This window comes from Oncorhynchus nerka, linkage group LG21 (assembly GCF_034236695.1).
Source record: "Oncorhynchus nerka isolate Pitt River linkage group LG21, Oner_Uvic_2.0, whole genome shotgun sequence".
Taxonomy (NCBI): domain Eukaryota; kingdom Metazoa; phylum Chordata; class Actinopteri; order Salmoniformes; family Salmonidae; genus Oncorhynchus; species Oncorhynchus nerka.
Window position 1 is genome coordinate 28,060,966 of NC_088416.1, and position 22,133 is coordinate 28,083,098.

The following is a 22,133-nucleotide window of genomic DNA, read 5'->3' on the forward strand; positions in this document are numbered from 1 at the left end:
CTGGAGTCTTATATCTCCCTCTCTAACTTTAAGCATCAGCTGTCAGAACAGCTTACCGATCCCTGCACCTGTACACAGCCAATCTGTAAATAGCCCACCCAACTACCTCATCCCCATATTGTTCTTTTTTTTTGCTCATTTGCACCCCAGAATCTCTCTACTTGCACATCATCATCTGTACATCTGTCACTCCAGTATTAATGCTAAGTTGTAATTATTTCACCACTATGGCCTATTTATTGCCTTACCTCCCTAATCTTACTTTGTTTGCACACACTGTATATAGATTTTTCTATTGTGTTATTGACTGTACGTTTGTTTATTCCATGTGTAACTCTATATTGTTGTTTTTGTCGCACTTCCTTGCTTTATCTTGGCCAGGTCGCAGTTGTAAATGAGAACTTGTTCTCAACTGGCCTACCTGGTTAAATAAAGGTTAAATATATATTTTTTTAAGTAAAACATCCAGAACTCCACAATACGTCAAAAGATGGACCAACCCCGTGTCCTCCCTGGTCAGAGCCTCCTGACTCCGACTGTTCGGTCACCTGGTCAGATCAATCCCACATCTGGAGCCTGCCCTTATACTGAAGGAATCATCCCCCAACTGGCCAGGCCCAAGAGGAAGACCGAGAACCAGGTCATCCAACCAGTTGGACAACGACATACACAACCTGGGACTCAACAGGAGATCCATTTGTCGAGGCGCTATGCTCCGAGGAGTGAGCAAAGATGAGTGAGTGAATATTACATTATGCCAAGAATCCAGTTAAGACAAGTTCCAACAAATAAAACTGATGTTTCTCAGATCCAATACCAGAATGAACCAGTTTGTGTTCTGCTACTGATGAGACTACAGTACATACATACCAAATCCTACATACAGTCCATGACACTACTTCATTCACACCCAACCCTGACTCCCTCGCCCTGGTGTCCTACCTCAAACACCTCCTCGTCCAGTAGTCGTGTTCCAAACACGATCACCCCCTCCGTGCTGACCAGGGGATTGTCCCCTCTCAGTAACTCCAGAGTCTGCACCTTCTCACAGTCCAGGTACAGGGTGACTGACTTGCCCTCCACACTGTAGGCTATTCTGTGCCACCTGGACAGACAGAGAGTTGGAGATGGGTTTGTACATCTTTATTATGCAGATGTAGTGTCAGGTTGAATGTAGGTCACTTGGGTTCAGTTAGAAGGAGGCACCACCTGTATGCAGTATTCTGAGGAAGGGTTTTCTAAGGTCAAATGCATTGAATCACATTTTAGTATTTTACAGGCTCAAGTCAAGCCATTGACCTTGTATTGTGAGCCAAGAACTCTATGGTACTAACATGATCTATGTGTGTCCTCTATGGCTCCAGGTCATTTAGGGTCAAGCACACTTTCAAGTGAGATCACATACTGAGGAAACTGCATATTTTGGGTCAGGTTTCGGTGATACCCAATGGCCAACCAAACGACACGATGCAGGTGAATCTCACCCAATCATGTCAATATGTGTCAATCATAAATCAGGGGCTACAGAGTTTGGGTTTTGAGAAGAAGTCCCAGTCAAGAGCCAAGGACATCAGGCCAGAGGTAGTACCCACTTTCCATCAGCCAAGTTGATCTTCTTGAAGATGGGGTAGAGCTCCGGGGAGGGCTGTCCCTGGTGGTCTTCGTACAGGAAGACAGGCGAGCGACCCACCTCCAGCCCCAGCTGCTGTACACCCTGCTCATCATACACAGACAGCAGGAAGAACTGGGTGTCCTTCTTTGCCCTCACTGTTGTCATCAGGGAGAAGTCCACAGGGAACAACGAGTCTGGGGGGGGGGAGGGGGAACAATTGCTGTGAATGATATGGTTGACTTTTTCTACTCTGTTGTTCTCTGATATGTTAAAATAATGTTGCACCCAACACTGTTTTTTATGTAAAAATACATAATGCAATTTCTGTATCCAATGAAATAATATTCAAGTCAGTCATACAGTCATACAGTCAGTCAAACAGTCATAGAGTCAGTCATACAGTCAGTCATACAGTGAGTCATACAGTGAGTCATACAGTTAGTCATACAGCCATACAGTCAGCCATATAGTCAGTCATACAGTCAGTCATACAGTTAGTCATACAGCCATACAGTCAGCCATATAGTCAGTCATACAGTCAGTCATACAGCCATATAGTCAGCCATACAGTCAGTCATACAGTCAGACATACAGCCATACAGTCAGTCATACAGTCAGTCATACAGTCAGTCATACAGTCAGTCATACAGTTAGTCGTACAGTCAGCCATACAGTCATATAGTCAGTCATACAGTCAGTCATACAGTCACACGTCAGTCATACAGTCAGTCATACAGTCAGTCATAAAGTTAGTCATACAGTCATACAGTCATACAGTCAGTGATACAGTCATACAGTCATACAGCCAGTCATATAGTCAGTCATACAGTCAGTCATACAGTCAGTGATACAGTCATAGAGTCATAAAGTCATACAGCCAGTCATATAGTCAGTCATACAGTCAGTCATACAGTTAGTCATACAGTCAGTCACACAGTTAGTCATACAGTCAGCAATACAGTCATACAGTCAGCAATACAGTCATACAGTCAGTCATACAGACATACAGTCAGTCACACATTTAATCTTACAGTTAGTCATACAGTCAGTCATACAGTCAGTCATACAGACAGCTGTACAGTCATACAGTCATACAGCCAGTCATACAGTCAGTCATACAGTCAGTCATACAGCCATACAGTCAGTCATACAGTCATATAGTCAGTCATACATTCAGTCATACAGTCATACAGTCATACAGTCAGTCATACAGTTAGTCATACAGTCAGTCATACAGTCAGTCATACATTCAGTCATACAGTCAGTCATACAGTTAGTCATACAGTTAGTCATACAGTCAGTCATACAGTCAGTCATACATTCAGTCATACAGTCAGTCATACAGTCAGTCATACAGTTAGTCATACAGTCTGTCATACAGTCAGTCATACATTCAGTCATACAGTCAGTCATACAGTTAGTCATACAGTCAGTCATTTAGTCAGTCATACATTAAGTCATACAGTCAGTCATACAGTCAGTCATAAAGTGGAGAACACAGTAGGTAGCAACACACCACTTTGGGCACTCCCACACTGGCAAGACCCACTGCCCCTCCCAAAATAACAATATCACACATCTGAACTTCAATGAATAATAATAATGGCCTGTGCTACTACACCCTAAGACCTACACCCATGGAGAAGAGGGAGAACAAAGTCAGGTCCGTTGTGTTACAGTGAAGCTTAGGATTCACTGCAATTACCACACATACACCATGACCCAGACACATTGGATGTGAACTACATCTCTACAGATTGTTGTTACCTGGGAAGAGCTGTTTGGTGGGTGCACTGAGCTGTATCTTCTTGTCTATCCTATAGGCCATGTCTGTCTCCTCCATGTCCTTCCTGCTGGTGCAGAGGCCAGCCTCCATGGACACCCCCTCCATGTGGTCCGACAGCTCCAGTACCCGCAGCACATCGATGGGATCAGCTGCACACGAGAGAGAAGGAGACACATCAGTACACAGTGATACAATAACATGTACTTCATATGAGAAATATGATGTGTTGTACAATACCTTGTACTGAAACTATAGCCAAGCGAACAGATTTTTATAAGCTATGTGTCCAAGTTTCAGTTCCGCTAATGATATTCAGACATTTGAGGGAAAAACTAAATCATCATCACGTTGGACCTTAGGATTCTCACAGCAGCTGTAAGTAAGCATGTTGTTTTCAACCAGTACAGTCACCGATATGATATGTGTGTGTGTGTGTGTGTGTGTGTGTGTGTGTGTGTGTGTGTGTGTGTGTGTGTGTGTGTGTGTGTGTGTGTGTGTGTGTGTGTGTGTGTGTGTGTGGGGGGGGGGATTAGAGGAGACAGAGACAGGGCCATGCAGTGCTGAAAGCAGCAGTCCTGCAGGTGGCCTTCTGTTCCGGGTCTATTATTATGGGATCCAGCCATGACTCCGCCTACTGTATAATCCTGCTGTACACTACACACTGGAACACACCTGACAGCTGACACCTGCCTAGAGCCAGCATCCCACAGCAAGACACCTCTCTCACCATCTCTCCCATTCACAACGTTTCACTGGCATGTGCAATACACATTTCTCCAGTTACAATGTGTTTATCAGGAATAAACACACAGATAACTCTTTCAGAAGTAACATGGGAAGAAAAGATGTAGGAGTATGTACTAGTTCACACTGCTGTGTGTTCACCCCTTCGATGATAATTAAAACATGCCTGTAGTTTATTTACAGTTGGCTGGTTAGTTGTGTTTGACCATTATGCTATTTTCTGTGTATAATGTGTAGTCACAAGGATGAGTCTGATCTGAGCTGTGTGCAATAAGGCTCCCACCAGCTGCTCTATGGGAGACTGTTTAAGGACATCACACATAGACAGACTACTGATTGGGGGAAATGGATATAGTTACACATTGCAATATTATTATGGATGATATTATATCAATTAGTCATTTATTTTGGTTTTGCTAGGAAGCGTTAGCTGGCGCTTGTCATCTGGCTGTACCTGTGCCAAAACTCCAGTATTTTTCATCCTATAGCTTGTTCTTTTTAAACAGTGAGCCGACATGTTTTCAGCACTTTTATTTCCCCAACTGATCAAAACTGGTTTTCTCATGCAGTCTCTCTGCAGCAGACATATACAGAGCAATATGTTTGGTACATCGAATCGCAATAAAATCACAGTATTGAATCGCAATACATACATAGTTGTGAAAATCGCAATACATTGTATCGATACCTAAGTATTGTGATAATATCATCTTGTGAGGTCCCTGGCCATTTCCAGCCCGAACACACACCCACACACACACACACACACACACACACACACACACACACACACACACACACACACACACACACACAGCTTATGGGGAGGCTGCCAACGCAGAATTGAGCATTCCAGCCATTTAAAATGAGGATCCTAAATTGAAGTTGCCCCCCGTAGCTCTCTCTCTCTCTCCATGCTACACGTTCTACTTTTCTTCTCTCTGTTAATTAAACATGTGGTGAGAATTTAACCAGTGCCCACTCGATGCTTGCAGAAAAACACCCTGTTAGCTTTTATGGCATTATTTATTTGCATAGCAGAGACCATTTATTCACAGTAGCTCAGATCTCACCCACAGAGCACTCATAGAATGGTAACAGGCTGCACTGTAAATAGGTTAAGCTGTGAATTAAATCCAGACTGAGTCTGAAACACAATGGAAAACATCAGGTACTGATTTAAAGGTCCGTAAGACAAAGCAGCTTAAATTCTACTTTGATATGAGAGTCATAAACAATCCCTATAAATGATTTAATTACAGGAGTTGCTGCTTGCTCCTAACAAACACAACTGTCTGAGAGTACGCACACAGCGGCAGCCTTACAGCCTTATTCATGCTGATGCTCATTCCCACAGTCCTTGCCTGCCCTCGCCCACACACGGACATTTATGATGTCTTTTCAAATCCAGCCTAATTGCCCTGCCGTGAACCAAGAAGTAAATGTCAGTGAATAATTTATCAGGTCAAGCCGGTCACATACATACGGCGCATGACGTGTGCGCACACACACACACACACACACACACACACACACACACACACACACACACACACACACACACACACACACAAACACACACACACACACACACACAGACAGGTCATAAGGCAACGATGTTTGGAACAGCCAGAACATGATTTTAATTTGCAGCAGCATGGGTCTAATTATGACAGGCCTTTGGAGTGCTGTGTTACAGACAGACTCAAAACACCTGACAACTGGACTCAAAACAACAATAACTTAATCACTCAGTCTTGTCCAAACTATCCAATCCCAAAGGCTCTTTAGTCCAAATTCTTCAATCTCATGGGCTCTCTTGTCCAAACTATCCAATCCCAAAAGCTCTCTAGTTCAAATTCTTCAATCCCCTGGGCTCTCTTGTCCAAACTATCCAATACTCAAGGCTCTCTAGGTCAAATTCTTCAATCCCCTGGGCTCTCTTGTCCAAACTATCCAATCCTCAAGGCTCTCTAGGTCAAATTCTTCAATCCCCTGGGCTCTCTTGTCCAAACTATCCAATCCTCAAGGATCTCTAGTTCAAATTCTTCAATCCCCTGGGCTCTCTTGTCCAAACTATCCAATCCTCAAGGCTCTCTAGGTCAAATTCTTCAATCCCCTGGGCTCTCTTGTCCAAACTATCCAATCCTCAAGACTCTTGTCCAAACTGAGCATTTCCATGTAAAAAGGACCCATGAGCCCCAACATGAAGTTCAGCATATCAAATTGGGTGTCAAATGAAAGCTAACATTCTATATTATTGGGAAATGGAGGCATAGATACATTTTTTAAATCATTTTCATCCTAAAAAGGAGGCATAAGTAAAGACTTTGATTTATTGTCAAACAGATAGAAAACATGTCTTCAGAAACATCTAGGGAAAAAAGTATTCAAATGTATTAAAAATTCATTCAAATTCAATCATGTTGATCTAAAGACCACTGCCAACTAATATCAATATTTCATTTTGGAGAAATTGTTTTGTATTCTCTACGTTTAAGAAATATGGCCTTTTGTCTTGTAATTCCATTACCAAAAACCCACATATCATTAAGATAGCACAGTACAGTACAGTACAGTACAGTACAGTACAGTGAGTAGAGCACCGTAGAGTACAGTACAATACAATACAGTAAAGAAAAGTAGAGTATAGTACAGTAGAGTACAGTATATTGTACCTTACGCTACTGTACTGAACTATACTCTACAGTACCCTACTGCACTGTACTGTACTGAACTCTACTCTACTCTACTCTACTGTACTCTACTGCACTGCACTGTACTGAACTCTACTCTACTCTACTGCACTGTACTGTACTGAACTCTACTCTACTGTACTCTACTGCACTGCACTGTACTGAACTATACTCTACTGTACCCTACTGCACTGTACTGTACTGAACTCTACTATACTCTACTGTACTCTACTGCACTGCACTGTACTGAACTCTACTCTACTCTACTGTACCCTACTGCACTGCACTGTACTGAACTCTACTCTACTCTACTGTACTCTACTGCACTGCACTGTACTGAACTCTACTCTACTCTACTGTACTCTACTGCACTGCACTGTACTGAACTCTACTCTACTCTACTGTACTCTACTGCACTGCACTGTACTGAACTCTACTGTACTCTACTGTACTCTGCGCTGTGATGTCCAGGAGAATGTAAGGAGAATGACATTCATATTCCTGATTGTGCATTTCTGTGTAGTATAGATCAGAGACACATGATGTAATTCATTACCGGGGTTGAATCCCCTTCACCTACTGTAGTTCAATAACCAAAATAGATGTTTTCAAACTCAAGGTGCCATGTCATAGTTGACATCCCATTCTTTCTGCAGACATCTTTGAATCTTCATTTGGAGCAGATATTTTTGGAAAGCGTGGTCGCATTCAAATAGATCTGTACAGTTCTTCCACTAAATGGGTCTTTTTCACTGGAAATTGTTACATGCAGTCCCTGTGCATGGAGTTGTTTGGCATATAAATATTATGTAAAGTATAACTAATATATAACATAACACAGCATACATAACCAAACATAACATCCACATGACTAAAGTACAGAGAGCCTTCTATCTGACCTTTGACCTCAGACAGTAGTCCAAATGTGCAACGCCATTTGGGAAAACAATGAGAAAAGCAGGAGAAATTCCTCTTCTGAAAGAAACAATCTTCACAATGACATGCCAGACACACACACACACACATACACACACACACACACACACAAAAGATACTCCACAGAACTTTGTTTCACAAAGAACAATACTATATTTTATATAGTTAAGAACCAATTCTTATTTACAATGATGGCCTACACCGGCCAAACTACAGCCAAAGAAGACTCAAGAAATATTCAAATTAATATAAAACATTCAACTATTTTTGGACAGCAATCAATACAAATGCAAGAGATGGAATTTGATATCTGACAGAAACCAGATCATCTCTAGCATTCTGGGAGCAAGAAGGAAGGAATTCATCAGTGAGGGGATAAAAGGGATATAACATCCCAACGACCACAAACAGACAGACGCTAATCAAACACAGCAGTGACACAGATGGACGGCTGAGTGCTAACCTCTCACCCCCACTACCCTACCCCTCCCTACCTCCTACCCTACTGTCCCAGAGCCCCCATTGTTCCCACAGTACAGCAGGAACATTTTCACCATGGGGGCATTTACACCGGCCTGGGGAATGTTCCTTCTCCTCGTCTCCTCTCCCCTGGCCTGGCGTCGTAAAGCATCCCTGGGCGAGCAGAGCAGTTGCCAGGAGGCCATGTGAGGTCTGGAGTCGCCCCAACATCAACACTGATTGACTCCTCAGGACTGGCTCTGTCTGTCATATGCCAAAACATCTCTATTCAAATCTACCTGTCTACCCTGCAGCGATGCTTCCTCCGCCAGCATCACCTGTCTGAATCTCATTAGACCTCCTAATAATCCTTATCTCACTTTACCTGTTGGAGTCATTACGTGTATGTAGAGTGTGTTTGATCTCCCTAGCTTGGACTGAGTCAGTGATATACATACCCCATCTGCCTACATCACGCTGGAGTGATGTGAATTCTACTGTATGTGTGGTTGTGGACATGCACAAATAGAGATAAATGAGTGCTTTGTTAGAACAAGATGTTTTCCAGGTCCACATAAGGTCAGAGTTCACCCATACTGTACATATTTTCCATACATATTTCTCTCACCAAATTCCAGCATTCATCTAGCGAGCATGGCACTGAGTGTACAGCACACATCCCACGTGTGACATTTGGGTCTTCTTCCTCCCGTCTGTATGTCTCCTCTTCTGGTCCTCCCTGCTGTTCCCCTCCTCTCAAAGACCATGAATCACTCAGCAAGTGTGTGTCTGAGGACAACATGTCTCCCCTACGGCAGTTAGTACTGTCCTCTCTAGTCCTCCTCTCCTCGGCCCTGGCTGACAGACGGAACAGGCCTCGGTAGGCCCCACTTAACACAGCCTCGCTCACGGAGCTCCCTCTGTCCACTGCTAATGTTACACAACAATAGTGTGATAGCGTGATGCTACATGTACTGAACACCCTTCACATACGTCCTGCAGGCAGGAAGATTGGCCACTATCTCCACATATCTATCACACATTGGCATCATTTGTTCTCTGTACCTCGACGGCTCTTCTGAAGACACTCCCAGCAGCTTCATAGTGTGCCACTAAACCTCCCTCTCTTTCTCTGCATACAACTGAGCACCACAACCTCTACCAAGCATCATGCATGAACATTACATGTAATCAGAGTGGTCTCTATTCAACCTCTTCTCTGAAGACAGTCCTTTCTCTCTGATATGAGTCACACACCACTTCCACTCCTTGAAAAAAAGGCAACAATTACTGACATTGTTCAAACACAATCACGCCTGTGAACGGGGGATTTCTCCATCTGAGCATCAGGGCCATACTGTTTAAAAGCCAATTTAACCAATTGTATTATCAGCGTTATTTTGTGTGTTGAGTGGACTTCAAAAGGTCAAGGATTTGAGCTCATGTGGACAACATTGTTTACTCAACAAATTCTGCTCGAAGTGAGCTGAATTTAAACAAGCTTTTTGAGTAAAATTACTTATTCATGTTTGTTCCAAACCACAACCATTATTATCACATTTGTAGGTTGATTTTCAGAATTGTTTGTTTCAATACCTGTTTTTGCATGTACATTGATTTGTTGATTCATCTTATGCTACACAAACATAAATAACATACATTTTTCTAAACAAATCTAATCTGTTAGTAATTGGACTTATTGCACTTATCGCTACTGAGACATCTGTTACAAAACACGTAAATGTGTATTGTAATGACATTCTGAGATTGTCATTAGGCCTAAACTTGTAGCCTGAATTGCATCCACTGCTGTCCACGCGCATCGCGGTAAAGGTCACCCATCTCCTCCACAAAACAATTTGGAGCTTGTACCCCCGGGATTCAAGTCAATTCTCTCATTTTTCATGTGGCTGACATGCGATAGTGTTAAATAATGGTGTAATGGTCTATATTTTCTTGGCATTCTGTGTTAATTATTGTGATAGGTTCACGTCCTACCGGTACGGCGTACCCCCAATATTTATTTATCCAGTACGCCGTACCAGACCCCGTACTAGCTTACTTTCACCCCTGGGTGTAACTAGGCCCTCAAAGAAAGGCCTTATGATATACACTATATATGCAAAGGTATGTGGACACACCTTCAAATGAATGGATTTGGCTATTTCAGCCACACCTGTTGCTGACAAGTGTATAAAATCGAGCACACGGCCATGCAATCTCCATAGACATTGGCAGTAGAATGGCCTTACTGAAGAGCTCAATTACTTTCAACGTAGCACCATCAAAGGATGCCACCTTTCCAACAAGTCAGTTCATCAAATGTCTGCCCCGCTAGAGCTGCCCCGGTCAACTGTAAGTGCTGTTATTGTGAAGTGGAAACGTCTAGGAGCAACAATGTCACAGCCGTGAAGTAGTAGGTCACACAAGCTCACAGAACAGGACCGCCGAGAGGTGAAGTGCGTAGCGTGTAAAAATCGTCTGTCCTCCCTTGCAACACTCACTACCTCTGGAAGCAACATCAGCACAAGAACTGTTCGTCGGGAGATTTATGAAATGTGTTTCCATGGCCGAGCAGCCGCACACAAGCCTAAGATCACCATACACAATGCCAAGCGTCAGGTGGAGGGGTGTAAAGCTCTCCGGCATTGGACTCTGGAGCAGTGGAAAAGCATTCTCTTGAGTGATGAGTCACGCTTCACCATCTGGCAGTCCGACGGACGAATCTGGCGGATGCCAGGAGAACACTACCTGCCCGAATGCATAATGCCAATTGTTAAGTTTGGTGGAGGAGAAATAATGGTCTGGGCTGTTTTTCATGGTTTAGGCTCGGCCCCTTAGTTCCTGTGAAGGGAAATCTTAACGCTACAGCATACAATGACATTCTAGACGATTCTGTGCTTCCAACTTTGTGGCAACCGTTTGGGGAAGGCTCTGTCCTGTTTCAGCATGACAATGCCCCAGTGCACAAAGCAAGGTACATAGAGAAAAGGTTTTTCTAGATCGGTGTGGAAGAACTTGACTGGCCTGCACAGGGCCCTGACCTCAACCCCATCGAACACCTTCCGGATGAATTGGAATACTGACTGCGAGCCAGGCCTAATCGCTCAACATCAGTACCTGACCGCACTAATGCTCTTGGAAGCAAGTCCCCGCAGCAATGTTCCAACATCTAGTGGAATTCTTTCCCAGAAGAGTGGAGGCTGTTATAGCAGCAAAGTGGGGACCAACTCCATTTTGGAATGAAATGTTTGACGAGCATCTCATTCCATGTCGTGGTCATGTAGTGTATATAATCTAGAGCTTAATTTTTAAAATAACATATTCACTTAGACACTTGGTGAAGGCTTCAGGACTGAAAGCTATTGAATACAACAACCATGTCTCGATCGCGAACAAATACAGTCATTGGTGGTAATTACAATTCCCCGAAAGGTAAGGCACATTGGGAAATATGCAAATAAGGTAGAATAAATTCTCAAGTTGAATTGTATGTTCACTTACAGTAACTTCAAATTCTAAGTTGTGTGAACCTACAATTCAACTTCAGAATGTGTGTTGGTTCAGCTCATGTCGAGCAAACTCACAATCTTGTTGCAGCTGGTTGCCATACAATTGTATGTTGAATCAACTTCAAATGCAAATTCAACATCTTTTTTTTTACAGTGCAGAAACAAACTTGGATGAGAATATTTCCCAGAGCATCACACCCTGTGCTGAGGAAACCGTCCCAGTTGCATTGGGTGTAATGTGGGATATTTTGGGATATGTATTAGAGTTTGTTTGTTTTCTTTCAACTACTTTGAGAGTTTGATTGTGCCTGCCTGGAGTGCCAGATGGACAGGCCAGGGTCTTTTCCACTGATTCAATTGCACCAACTATTTGACAGAAAACACATTTAAATCCAGATTTGATTTGGTATTCTGTGTGATGTTTTGAGGTATATGCAGATCGCTCTGCCTTTATCTGCATATTACCCAGGTGTTACCGGACATTTAAAGATCGGCAATATGGAAGTCAAGCCTTTGTATATGGACACAGGCCTTCATAATCCTACATAATCCTTTGCTTCATCCTTTTAACATGTCATGTTGCATTAAAAGTCTTCAGCTATGTTTCTCCATAACAGTTGGTGATTGGTAATAAGTGAATACAGATTAATGGGCAGCAAAAGTGAAGAAACAAGGGTCAGGAGAAAGTGTCTAGAACAGCAGAGACAGCATCACTCAGAACCTCCAAGAGGGGATAGAATTAAATCAAATGACCCTAAGACTGAACTCTGACCTCTATAGGTCATGGGTCACTATGGTGTGGACAGCAGAGGTTCTGAGGCGAGGAGAAGCAAGGGGAGTGGGAACAAAAGAACAGGGGCACGCCAGAAACGTCCTCCCACACCACCACACACACTCATGTCCACATTCATCAACATTAAACCACATTCTAAATATAGTTTGAATAAGCACTCATAGGACTACTCACACACACAGGCCTACTCACACACACAGGCCTACTCACACTCATAGTCCTACCCACACACACAGGCCTACTCACACTCATAGTCCTACTAACACACACAGGCCTACTCACACTCATAGTCCTACTCACACTCATAGGTCTACTCACAAACATAGGCCTACTCACACTCATAGTCCTACTCACACACACAGGCCTACTCACACTCATAGTCCCACTCACACACATAGGCCTACTCACACACACAGGCCTACTCACACACACAGGCCTACTCACACTCATAGGCCTACTCACACTCACAGGCCTACTCACACTCATAGTCCTACTCACACACACAGGCCTACTCACACTCATAGTCCCACTCACACACATAGGCCTACTCACACACACAGGCCTACTCACACACACAGGCCTACTCACACATATAGTCCTACTCACACACACATGCCTACTCACACACACAGGCCTACTCACACTCATATGCCTACTCACACACACAGGCCTACTCACACTCATTGTCCTACCCACACACACAGGCCTACTCACACTCATAGTCCTACTAACACACACAGGCCTACTCACACTCATAGTCCTACTCACACTCATAGGTCTACTCACAAACATAGGCCTACTCACACACACAGGCCTACTCACACTCATAGGCCTACTCACACTCACAGGCCTACTCACACTCATAGTCCTACTCACACACACAGGCCTACTCACACTCATAGTCCCACTCACACACACATGCCTACTCACACACATAGTCCTACTCACACACACAGGCCTACTCACACTCATAGTCCCACTCACACACATAGGCCTACTCACACACACATGCCTACTCACACACATAGTCCTACTCACACACACAGGCCTACTCACACTCATAGTCCTACTCACACTCATTGGCCTACTCACACTCATAGTCCCTCTCACACTCATAGTCCAAAAACATAATAGCACACAACCCACGCTATAAAATCAGGTCATTAAATATTGTGGTTTGTTTTCTGTCTCTCAGTCTGTGTCGCCTACTCAATCTGCTGTGCCGTCCTTGTCTGTCCGTTTGTCTGTCTATCATCGGCCTGTCTGTGAAAGCCACTCTTCACTCACTTTCAAACAGAGAAGGAGAGGTAGGCTAGACGAAAGGAGGAACGGAGAATCCGATATGTCCACTATCAAGCGGACGGGGCTTGTTAAAAGGTTTACATGGAGAGACAGAGTTGTGTTGTGTTGGAAGAATTCTTCATGTTGATTGGGCTGTGGGACAGGGGCTAGCACTGGGTCTGCTTTGAGTTAGCACTGGGGAGCTTGGGAGCCATTCAAACCGTCGGTTGTGTGGGAGACCGATGTGGAATCCTCTGCCTGCTGCTGCTATGCTGCTGAACCCTAGCTCTCCTCTCTCCTACATGCTCCAACACACACACACAATACACACACTCCTCCACGCTCCAACAGCTCAGGAACACGGACAGAACATGTGTGAGCCTGACGGATCTGAGCATGTGGGTTCTTTCACCGATATGCTATCAGTCCATACTGTTCTGTAGAGTACAAGCTCACTCATAATAACAGCCTCATTCAGGCCGGTTTTGTCACTACATTGCCACCTCTTTGCATATTTGTAACAGTGATTACTCTGTGAGTAGTGAATGTGGGTCAGAAGCTAATCTCAGTGGCAAGGCTAAGGGTCAGTATGTGCGTGGAGGAGTGTGTGAGTGGAGAGTGTGTGTTGTCTGGACAGATTTGAGTTTGGGTTCCACATCTCCCTTCCTCGCACGTCACCCTGACATTCTTCTAGCTCCACAGTTTGTTCTGCTGATGTTTACTCACTGCATGAGATGAGGGCCAGACTGGCCTACTGCCGCTGGCCCCATAGAGGAATCACCTGCCCCGGGGCTCGCACTCTCTCTGTCCACTATACACACACCACACACACATAGAGACACACACACACATACACACTACACACACACGGACACACATACACACACACACAGACCCTTGCACGCACGCATGCACACACACACACACAGAAACACTTGCATGCACGCACGCACGCACACACACCACACATGCACAAATACAACAAATTCCAGTCAGTTCTTACAATCAATCTTTCTCTCAAATATCATAACATCGAGTTATCATGGTGTGCAATACCAGAGCTCCGGCAACCAAAACATGCCACTGCTACATGCATTGCACATTTGTACTTGAACAGCACAGGAGGTTGGTGGCAACTTAATTGGGGACGATGGGCTCGTGGTAATGGCTGGAGCGGAGTAGGTGGAATAGTATCAAATACATCAAACATATGGTTTCAATGTGTTTGATGCCATTCCATGCACTCCGTTCCAACCTTTATTGTGAGCCGTCCTCCAATCAGCAGCCTCCACTGGTTGTACAGGCAGTTTCTCTTTGTTCAATCCACTCAGTTGTTGATGATAACTTGATGCATTTCTTGCTATTGTAAAGCTGATTTACTGTGGTTCACGTTGCACTATACCCTGTTAAAGTTTACTACCTGGTGTCAGTGCTTACTCTGATGGACACTGACTGGGCCGTATGAAGAGGATGTTATATCCAGGTAAAAACAGCCAGGCCATCCGTATAATTTGACTTGTATATTGTTAAGATAAGACTGCAGATGGTTTTGGTCAGATAGCTAAATAACTGTCAAGATTCCCTCGGAGGTTAAGATATGATGTACGGCTCTGATAAGGCTCAACCTGGAATAAAGGCCTGTATGACAGGCTGGAGGACGCCACAGAGAGAGGGGACTGACTGTTCCATCTGGTTCTCTTTGTGCAGAGAGGGCCTCAATCACCATTCTTCTAAGAGAGGCATGAGCCGTCTACAGCTCTGAAACATAGAGACCCGTAGCTGGGCTGGGGGACGAGTGCTTCTTCTTGTTCTGTTTCTGGGAGCCAGATGTTTATTGCTTAGTATAGATTTGTGACGGAGATGTTTGATATTATTTACACATATTGGATGTCAGGGGATTCCTATTCCTAACAGTTTTGTAGAAAAAAGGCTAAATGGCAGCCAAGATCCACACCAACAGACCAGGAGAGACATGTCTTTGTTTCAGGTGGAGATAATAACAAGCACGTCAGCATCTTTTCATGTTTCCCATCTTTCCATTAGGAACACGATTCCTGTGACAGCGGATGCTGATAGCACTAACAGGCATCAAACTTTCCTCTCCTCTTTTTAGTTTCTTTCTAAAACGGTCCTCTTTTTTCATTGGTTTGTATTTTCCCAGGCTCATTTGTAGCGTGATCAAAGAGGAACATGACTTGTCCTCTCCTCTGGGAGTCTGGTGCAGGATCAGCAAGGCGGCAGGATCAAATGGGATTCAGAGAGGGGTCTGCACGCGTGAATTCCCCTCTGTCATACTGGCGGCACGGGGAAGGTGGGGGAGGCAGGGGGGGGGGGGGGGGGCACAGGGAGGGGTAACAGGAAGGGAGGAGAATGTAGATGAGGAGGAGATGCAGCACATGAAATCTAAACAAACCCCCTCTTTCCCGTATATTTTAACAGCAAAAGAAAAAGAAGAGAAAAGAAAGGAGAGATGGAAAAAATGTGAAGGAGCCGAGGAACAGAGGAGTCACAAACTGTGGACGTGTGCAAGAATGTCTCTCTTCCTGTCGTCAAACATGACTACAAAGAACAGTCTTGATGCTCTCCCGGGCACATGCAGTGCACACACAGAGCACATGTGAAAACATTGTCCCACTCATACTGGCCCAGTCCACATTATCAAACACCATCACTTATCCTGTACTGTCATATCAGCAGAGGAACACCATACAATTCCCCACAGTTCCAACACATTCAAGCCATCATATTATTCTCTGACTCACAATATCACCCCTCATTACAGACAACCCAACCCCACCAACACGAACAACGGAGTCTCAAATAAGTAAGCATTTGGCAGTAAAGTCTAGCCTCTATAATGGAGCACCTGCAAGGACACAGTCAAATGCTGCTGGTCTAAGACACTCAAAACACTACCAGAGGGCGTAGCTTTATTGCTGCTCATAGCAGGCCTAATAGCCCACGTGTGGCAGACGTCTAGTTGAGGTCAGACTCTCAGTTCAAACTGTCATCTGAAGTTTTATATGTGGTATTATACATTGCCCTCGGAAAGTATTCAGACCCCTTGACCTTTTTCCACATTTTGCTACGTTACAGGCTTATTCTAAAATGGATTAAATTGTTTTTCCCTCATCAATCTACACACAATACCTCATAATGACGAAGCAAAATAAAAATGTTTTCAGAAATGTTGACAAATGTATTAAAAATTAAAAACTGAAATATAAAATGTACATAAGTATTCAGACCCTTTTACTCAGTACTTTGTTGAAGCACCTTTAGCAGTGATTACAGCCTCAAGTCTTCTTGGGTATGACACTACAAGCTTGGCACACCTGTATTTGGGGAGTTTCTCCCATTCTTCTCAGCAGATCCTCTCAAGGTCTGTAAGGTTGGATGGGGAGCTTTGATGCACAGCTATTATCAGGTCTCTCCAAAGATGTTCGATCAGGTTTAAATCCGGGCTCTGGCTGGGCCACTCAAGGACATTCAGAGACTTGTCCCGAAGCCACTCCTGCGTTGGCTTGGCTGTGTGATTAGGGTCATTGTCCTGTTGAAAGATGAACCTTCTTCCCATTCTGAGGTCTTGAGCGCTCTGGAGAAGGTTTTCATCAAGAATCTTTCTGTACTTTGCTCCGTTCATCTTTGCCTCGATCTTGACTAGTCTCACAGTCCCAGCCGCTGAAAAACATCCCCACAGCATGATGCTGCCACCACCATGTTTCCTCCAGATGTAATGCTTGGCATTCAGGCCAAATAGTTCAATCTTGGTTTCATCAGACCAGAGAATCTTGTTTCTCATGGTCTGAGAGTCTTTAGATAACTCCAAGTGGGCTGTCATGTGCCTTTTACTGAGGAGTGGCCTGATTTGTGGAGTGCTGAAGAGATGGTTGTCCTTCTGGAAGGTTCTCCCATCTCCACAGAGGAACTCTAGAGCTCTGTCAGAGTGACCATCAGGTTCTTGGTTACCTCTCTGACCAAGGCCCTTCTCCCCTGATTGCTCAGTTTGGCCGGGCGGCCAGCTTTAGGAAGACTATTGGTTGTTTCAAACTTCTTCCATTTACAAATTATGGAGGCCACTATGTTCTTGGGGACCTTCAAAGCTGCAAAAATGTTTTGGTACCCTTCCCCAGATCTCAGAGCTCTACGGACAATTCATTTGACCTCATGGCTTGGTTTTTGCTCTGACATGCACTGTCAACTGTGGGACCTTGTATACACAGGTATGTGCCTTTCCAAATCATGTCCAATCAATTGAATTTACCACAGGTGGACTCCAATCAAGTTGCAGAAACATCTCAAGGATGATCAATGGAAACGGGATGCACCTGAGCTCAATTTCTAGTCTCATAGCAAAGGGTCTGAATAACATGTAAATAAGGTATTTTTGTTTTTTAAATAAATTAGCAAACATTTCAAAAAACCTGTTTTCGGTTTGTCATTATTCGGGTATTGTGTGTAGATTGTTGAGGCTTTTTATTTATTTAGAATAAGGCTGTAACGTAACAAAATATGGAGACAGTCAAGGGGTCTGAATACTTTCCGAAGGCAATGTGCAATGGCTTCATACCAGCAGCGGCAGCTGAGCCCATAAGCTTGTGACCAGCCCACAAACATAGACAGGCCTCACCATATCTGTGTTTATGTAGGTAGAACATGGAGGCATGTTGTAATGGTTCCAGAACTAAAAGCAACAGAAAGCAGCTCCTTCCAATCAGGGTGTGCATACACTAATTTTGCAGCTGGTCAAATCCCATAGTATCTAATCCTATTAAAATGTGTTATTTGAATGAGCTGGATCTAGAATATCAACGGAATAAAGGTATACATAAAGGTTCATAGGGAAACTGAAATGCTCCATCTCCATCTCCATCTTACCATACCAACTACAAAAGAACAACACTGTGATAAAGAAAACAAAATGTGTTATAAATTAATAAATGTTTAGCACATGGCTCTAAAACAGTTTTTTTTTTAATGGTGAATAGTCATTCTAAGCTCATTTTCGTGAAGCCTCTTTGAGCACCTTTTAAACAGCTCCATGACAAGAATTTTAATCTACTCAGGTCGGTCAGTGTTCTGCCATTCACCTCCTTCTCAAACCAACATTAAACCGTTTCACAGTAAACCGACACTGGTCACGAGCAAACTCAAACATGACATCAGAGTGTTCCAGGGGTAATCGCTTCCTTCCTCACTCACAGAGGAAACTGGGCCCAACATCCTAATGGGTGAAGCATACAATAATGGACATGGGTTCGAGGACACATTAATATGCAAAACCAAACGATGCTAAATTATTATGATTAACTTGCAATGAGAGAAATTTGACAAACTGAGGTAACCATCCATCACACACACCGCCAATGCGCAGTGATGCACAGAATAGGCTATGCATTATGAATCATGCTTGATTTATAAAACTTAGACTTCTTGGTTTATACATTTTTTGTTTTTACATAAAAAATTACTTTCAAATGCCAAAATACAGCGAGGGGAAGAGTTACATTTGGTTGTCATTTTTAGTGGTTTAACAAAGCATTAAATACTGCTTTCGAGATTAATCCCGAGCCAGCGCAACCCAGGGGACAAATTCAATCCAGCATCGCCAAATATTCAATGAGATCAGACGGAGCCTTTTACAATTACATTATTATGCGGCTCACAAAATATTACCGAGGGCGAAGTTGCGGCCAAATGCACACCTTATAAAGTTTGGTTTGGTTTCTGTTGAAGTGTCCACAACTTTGTATAAAGAAATGGGGTAGCAAGACAACCGAACATTAACTTTTGTAGCCTATAATCAACAAAGAAAATGAATAAAAGGGTCCACTATCCTTGTCAATCCATACAATGAAATGATCACTTTATTTATTAGCAGGTGTATTCCAACATATACTTTACCAGCTTGTGCCGTAGTTGCGTGGAACAGTATTATAAGAAATAGCGGTATTCTCCTGCACGCCGCCGTCCTCTTTAAACGGTCCATCTTTCACAGCAGAGACCCCCTTGCCTCCGCCACAGAACTGTATGATACAAAACTAGATGAGAAAGGAGCTCCGCATCCACGCGTAGTGGGGGGAAAGAAACCAGTGCGGCACTCGAACAGTGCACATTCGCTCTGCAGTTTCGTTTGCTTCGTTTTTTTTTGAGTATCCTCTCCTCTCTTCACTCTCTGTCCCTCATTCAATTTCTCCCCCTCACCCTCCCTCTTTCTCGCTCCCCCCCTCCCCCATAGGACAGTGTCTCGCGACTCCGACGGGATACGATGAAAAATGATGCTTTCAATGGTCTGGCGGGCGCACGTTTATGAGGCTACTGCTGGTCATTTGCTATGACGTTCCTGTCTTATTGATGATCAGTGATCCAGTCAGACTCAGCACTTCCTTTCACCACTACTGCTCTGTGTTACTTGTCATGCTGCAAGATGTTACCAACTTTCTGTCTGTTACTGCAGGGTATTCAACCTGGGGCCCGTGGCCCCCTAGGGGTCCGCAGAGTTACTGCAGGTGGTTCTCGGAAATATACAGTAGATATATTTTCTAGAAGTGGTCAAATAAACATTTATTTTATTTTTAAAAAGCACTCGCAAGTACCAGTTACGGCAAGTACCACTGGCTGCTAATAAACTTTCTTGACTTGGTCATTCATTTTTGCCAACACATGGCTAACCTTTCTTTAACCAGCTAAATAGCTTCAATCTACCTATTAATTTTATATGTAGATTTCTCCTTGCTTTCTCCTTGCTATTATCATTCACCTGATAAATTCTAATTTTTTGCATGATAAGGGTCCTTGGGTCGCCAGTTTGCCTGGGCGGCAGTCCCTGAACAAGAAAAGTTTGAAGACCCCTGAGTAACTGGGTATCGAATTTGCGATACCCTTCCCCAGATCTGTGCCTCGATACAACCGTGTCTCGGAGCTCTACGGACAATTCCTTCCACCTCATGGCTTGGTTTTTGCTCTGACATACACTGTCAACTGTGAGACCTTATATAGACAGGTGTGCCTTTCCCAATCATGTCCAATCAATTGAATTTACCATAGGTGAACCCCAATAAAGTTGCAGGAACATCTCAAGGATGCTTAATGGAAACAGGACGCACATGAGCTCAATTTTGATTCTCATAGCAAAGGGTCTGAATACTTATGTAAATAAAGTAATTCTGTTTATTATTTTTAATACATTTGCAAAAAAATCTAAAAATCTGTTTCCGTTTTGTCATTATGGGGTATTGTTTGTAGATTGCTGAGATTTTTTGTTGTATATTTAATACATTTTTGAATAAGGCTGTAACGTAACAAAATGTGTAAAAAGTCAAGTTGTCTGAATACTTTCCAAAGGCACTGTATAGCCATAAATGTCTTTCTGTTAGCAGGTTAGAGCCTTGGCTCACACAACACAGCCAGAGGACGCATCCGTCCAAGCTTTGAACTTCACAGCAATAAATCAAAGAGTGGGAGTGAGTCACAGCTCGACACCCCTGGCCAGTTCAAGGAGTACGATCCCAGGTAGACTGTAGAACAGGGGAGGTCATGTCTCTCATCAGCCATCACTCTAATCTCATTCCCGCATTGTTGCAATGTCATCTCTCCAACGCTCCTTCAAGCAGCAGCCTGACTGTGCTACGGCTGGGGGCCATGGGGGCCATCTCACCTATAGGCTCTGGGAGGTGAGAGCCCGTGGAGGCTCACAAGTCAGAAATGTCTGGGCCCAGTGCTACTTGTTCATACCTAGATACCTTGCCGACTCCTCAACTCCAATTTAAGGTCTGACGATCGATCATGGCGTGGTCCTCTAATTGTGGTCTCCATGTGTTTGATCATGTTGGTCTCGTCACCTTGAAAGAGAAGGTCTCCCTATTTGTGAAAAGATTCAGATTCCACAAAGCAGGAAAAAAGCAGTCTTATATACGACCTGTCAACACTTCGTGGAATATTGAGGATACTTTTTTAAATGTTTCCCCCATTTTCAAAGGAACATGTTTTTACAAGGATATCCCTATATTCTTTGTCGTCACAGACCCTGGTAAGCTAACAATGGGGACCCTGTTATGAGCATTTATACAGTGCGAAGCGTCATGCCAAAAGCCCAGAAACCCATGTCTGGAGGGTTCGGCTTAGACATGCTGCTCTTCAGAATAAGCCTTATGAAGAGCTTGTCTAATTGGTGAATGAACAGAATTGACAGCACCATAGGCCCAGGCCACAACAGGCCCTCTGTATGGGGGTCAGCAGTAAAGAAGACTGTTCCAGCTATTCATATTTAAAACCAGAATGTGGATGAGCCGAGCACAACCCTGCTTCCCTTCAA

The 22,133-nt window shown here is 43.8% G+C and overlaps 1 protein-coding gene across 1 annotated transcript in view; it reads right to left on the reverse strand.

The window, feature by feature from the left end:
• col5a3a (collagen, type V, alpha 3a) overlaps positions 1-19,994 on the reverse strand; it is a 102,500-nt gene extending 82,506 nt beyond the window's left edge. The window contains exons 1-4 of the mRNA XM_065006505.1: positions 19,724-19,994; positions 3,380-3,547; positions 1,593-1,806; positions 943-1,105 (exon numbers count right to left, since the gene is read on the reverse strand). Coding sequence (XP_064862577.1) covers positions 943-1,105; positions 1,593-1,806; positions 3,380-3,547; positions 19,724-19,808 — 630 coding nt within the window. The 5' untranslated portion in view covers positions 19,809-19,994. The remainder of the gene's footprint in view (positions 1-942; positions 1,106-1,592; positions 1,807-3,379; positions 3,548-19,723) is intronic.
• Between the last annotated feature and the right edge of the window lie 2,139 nt (positions 19,995-22,133).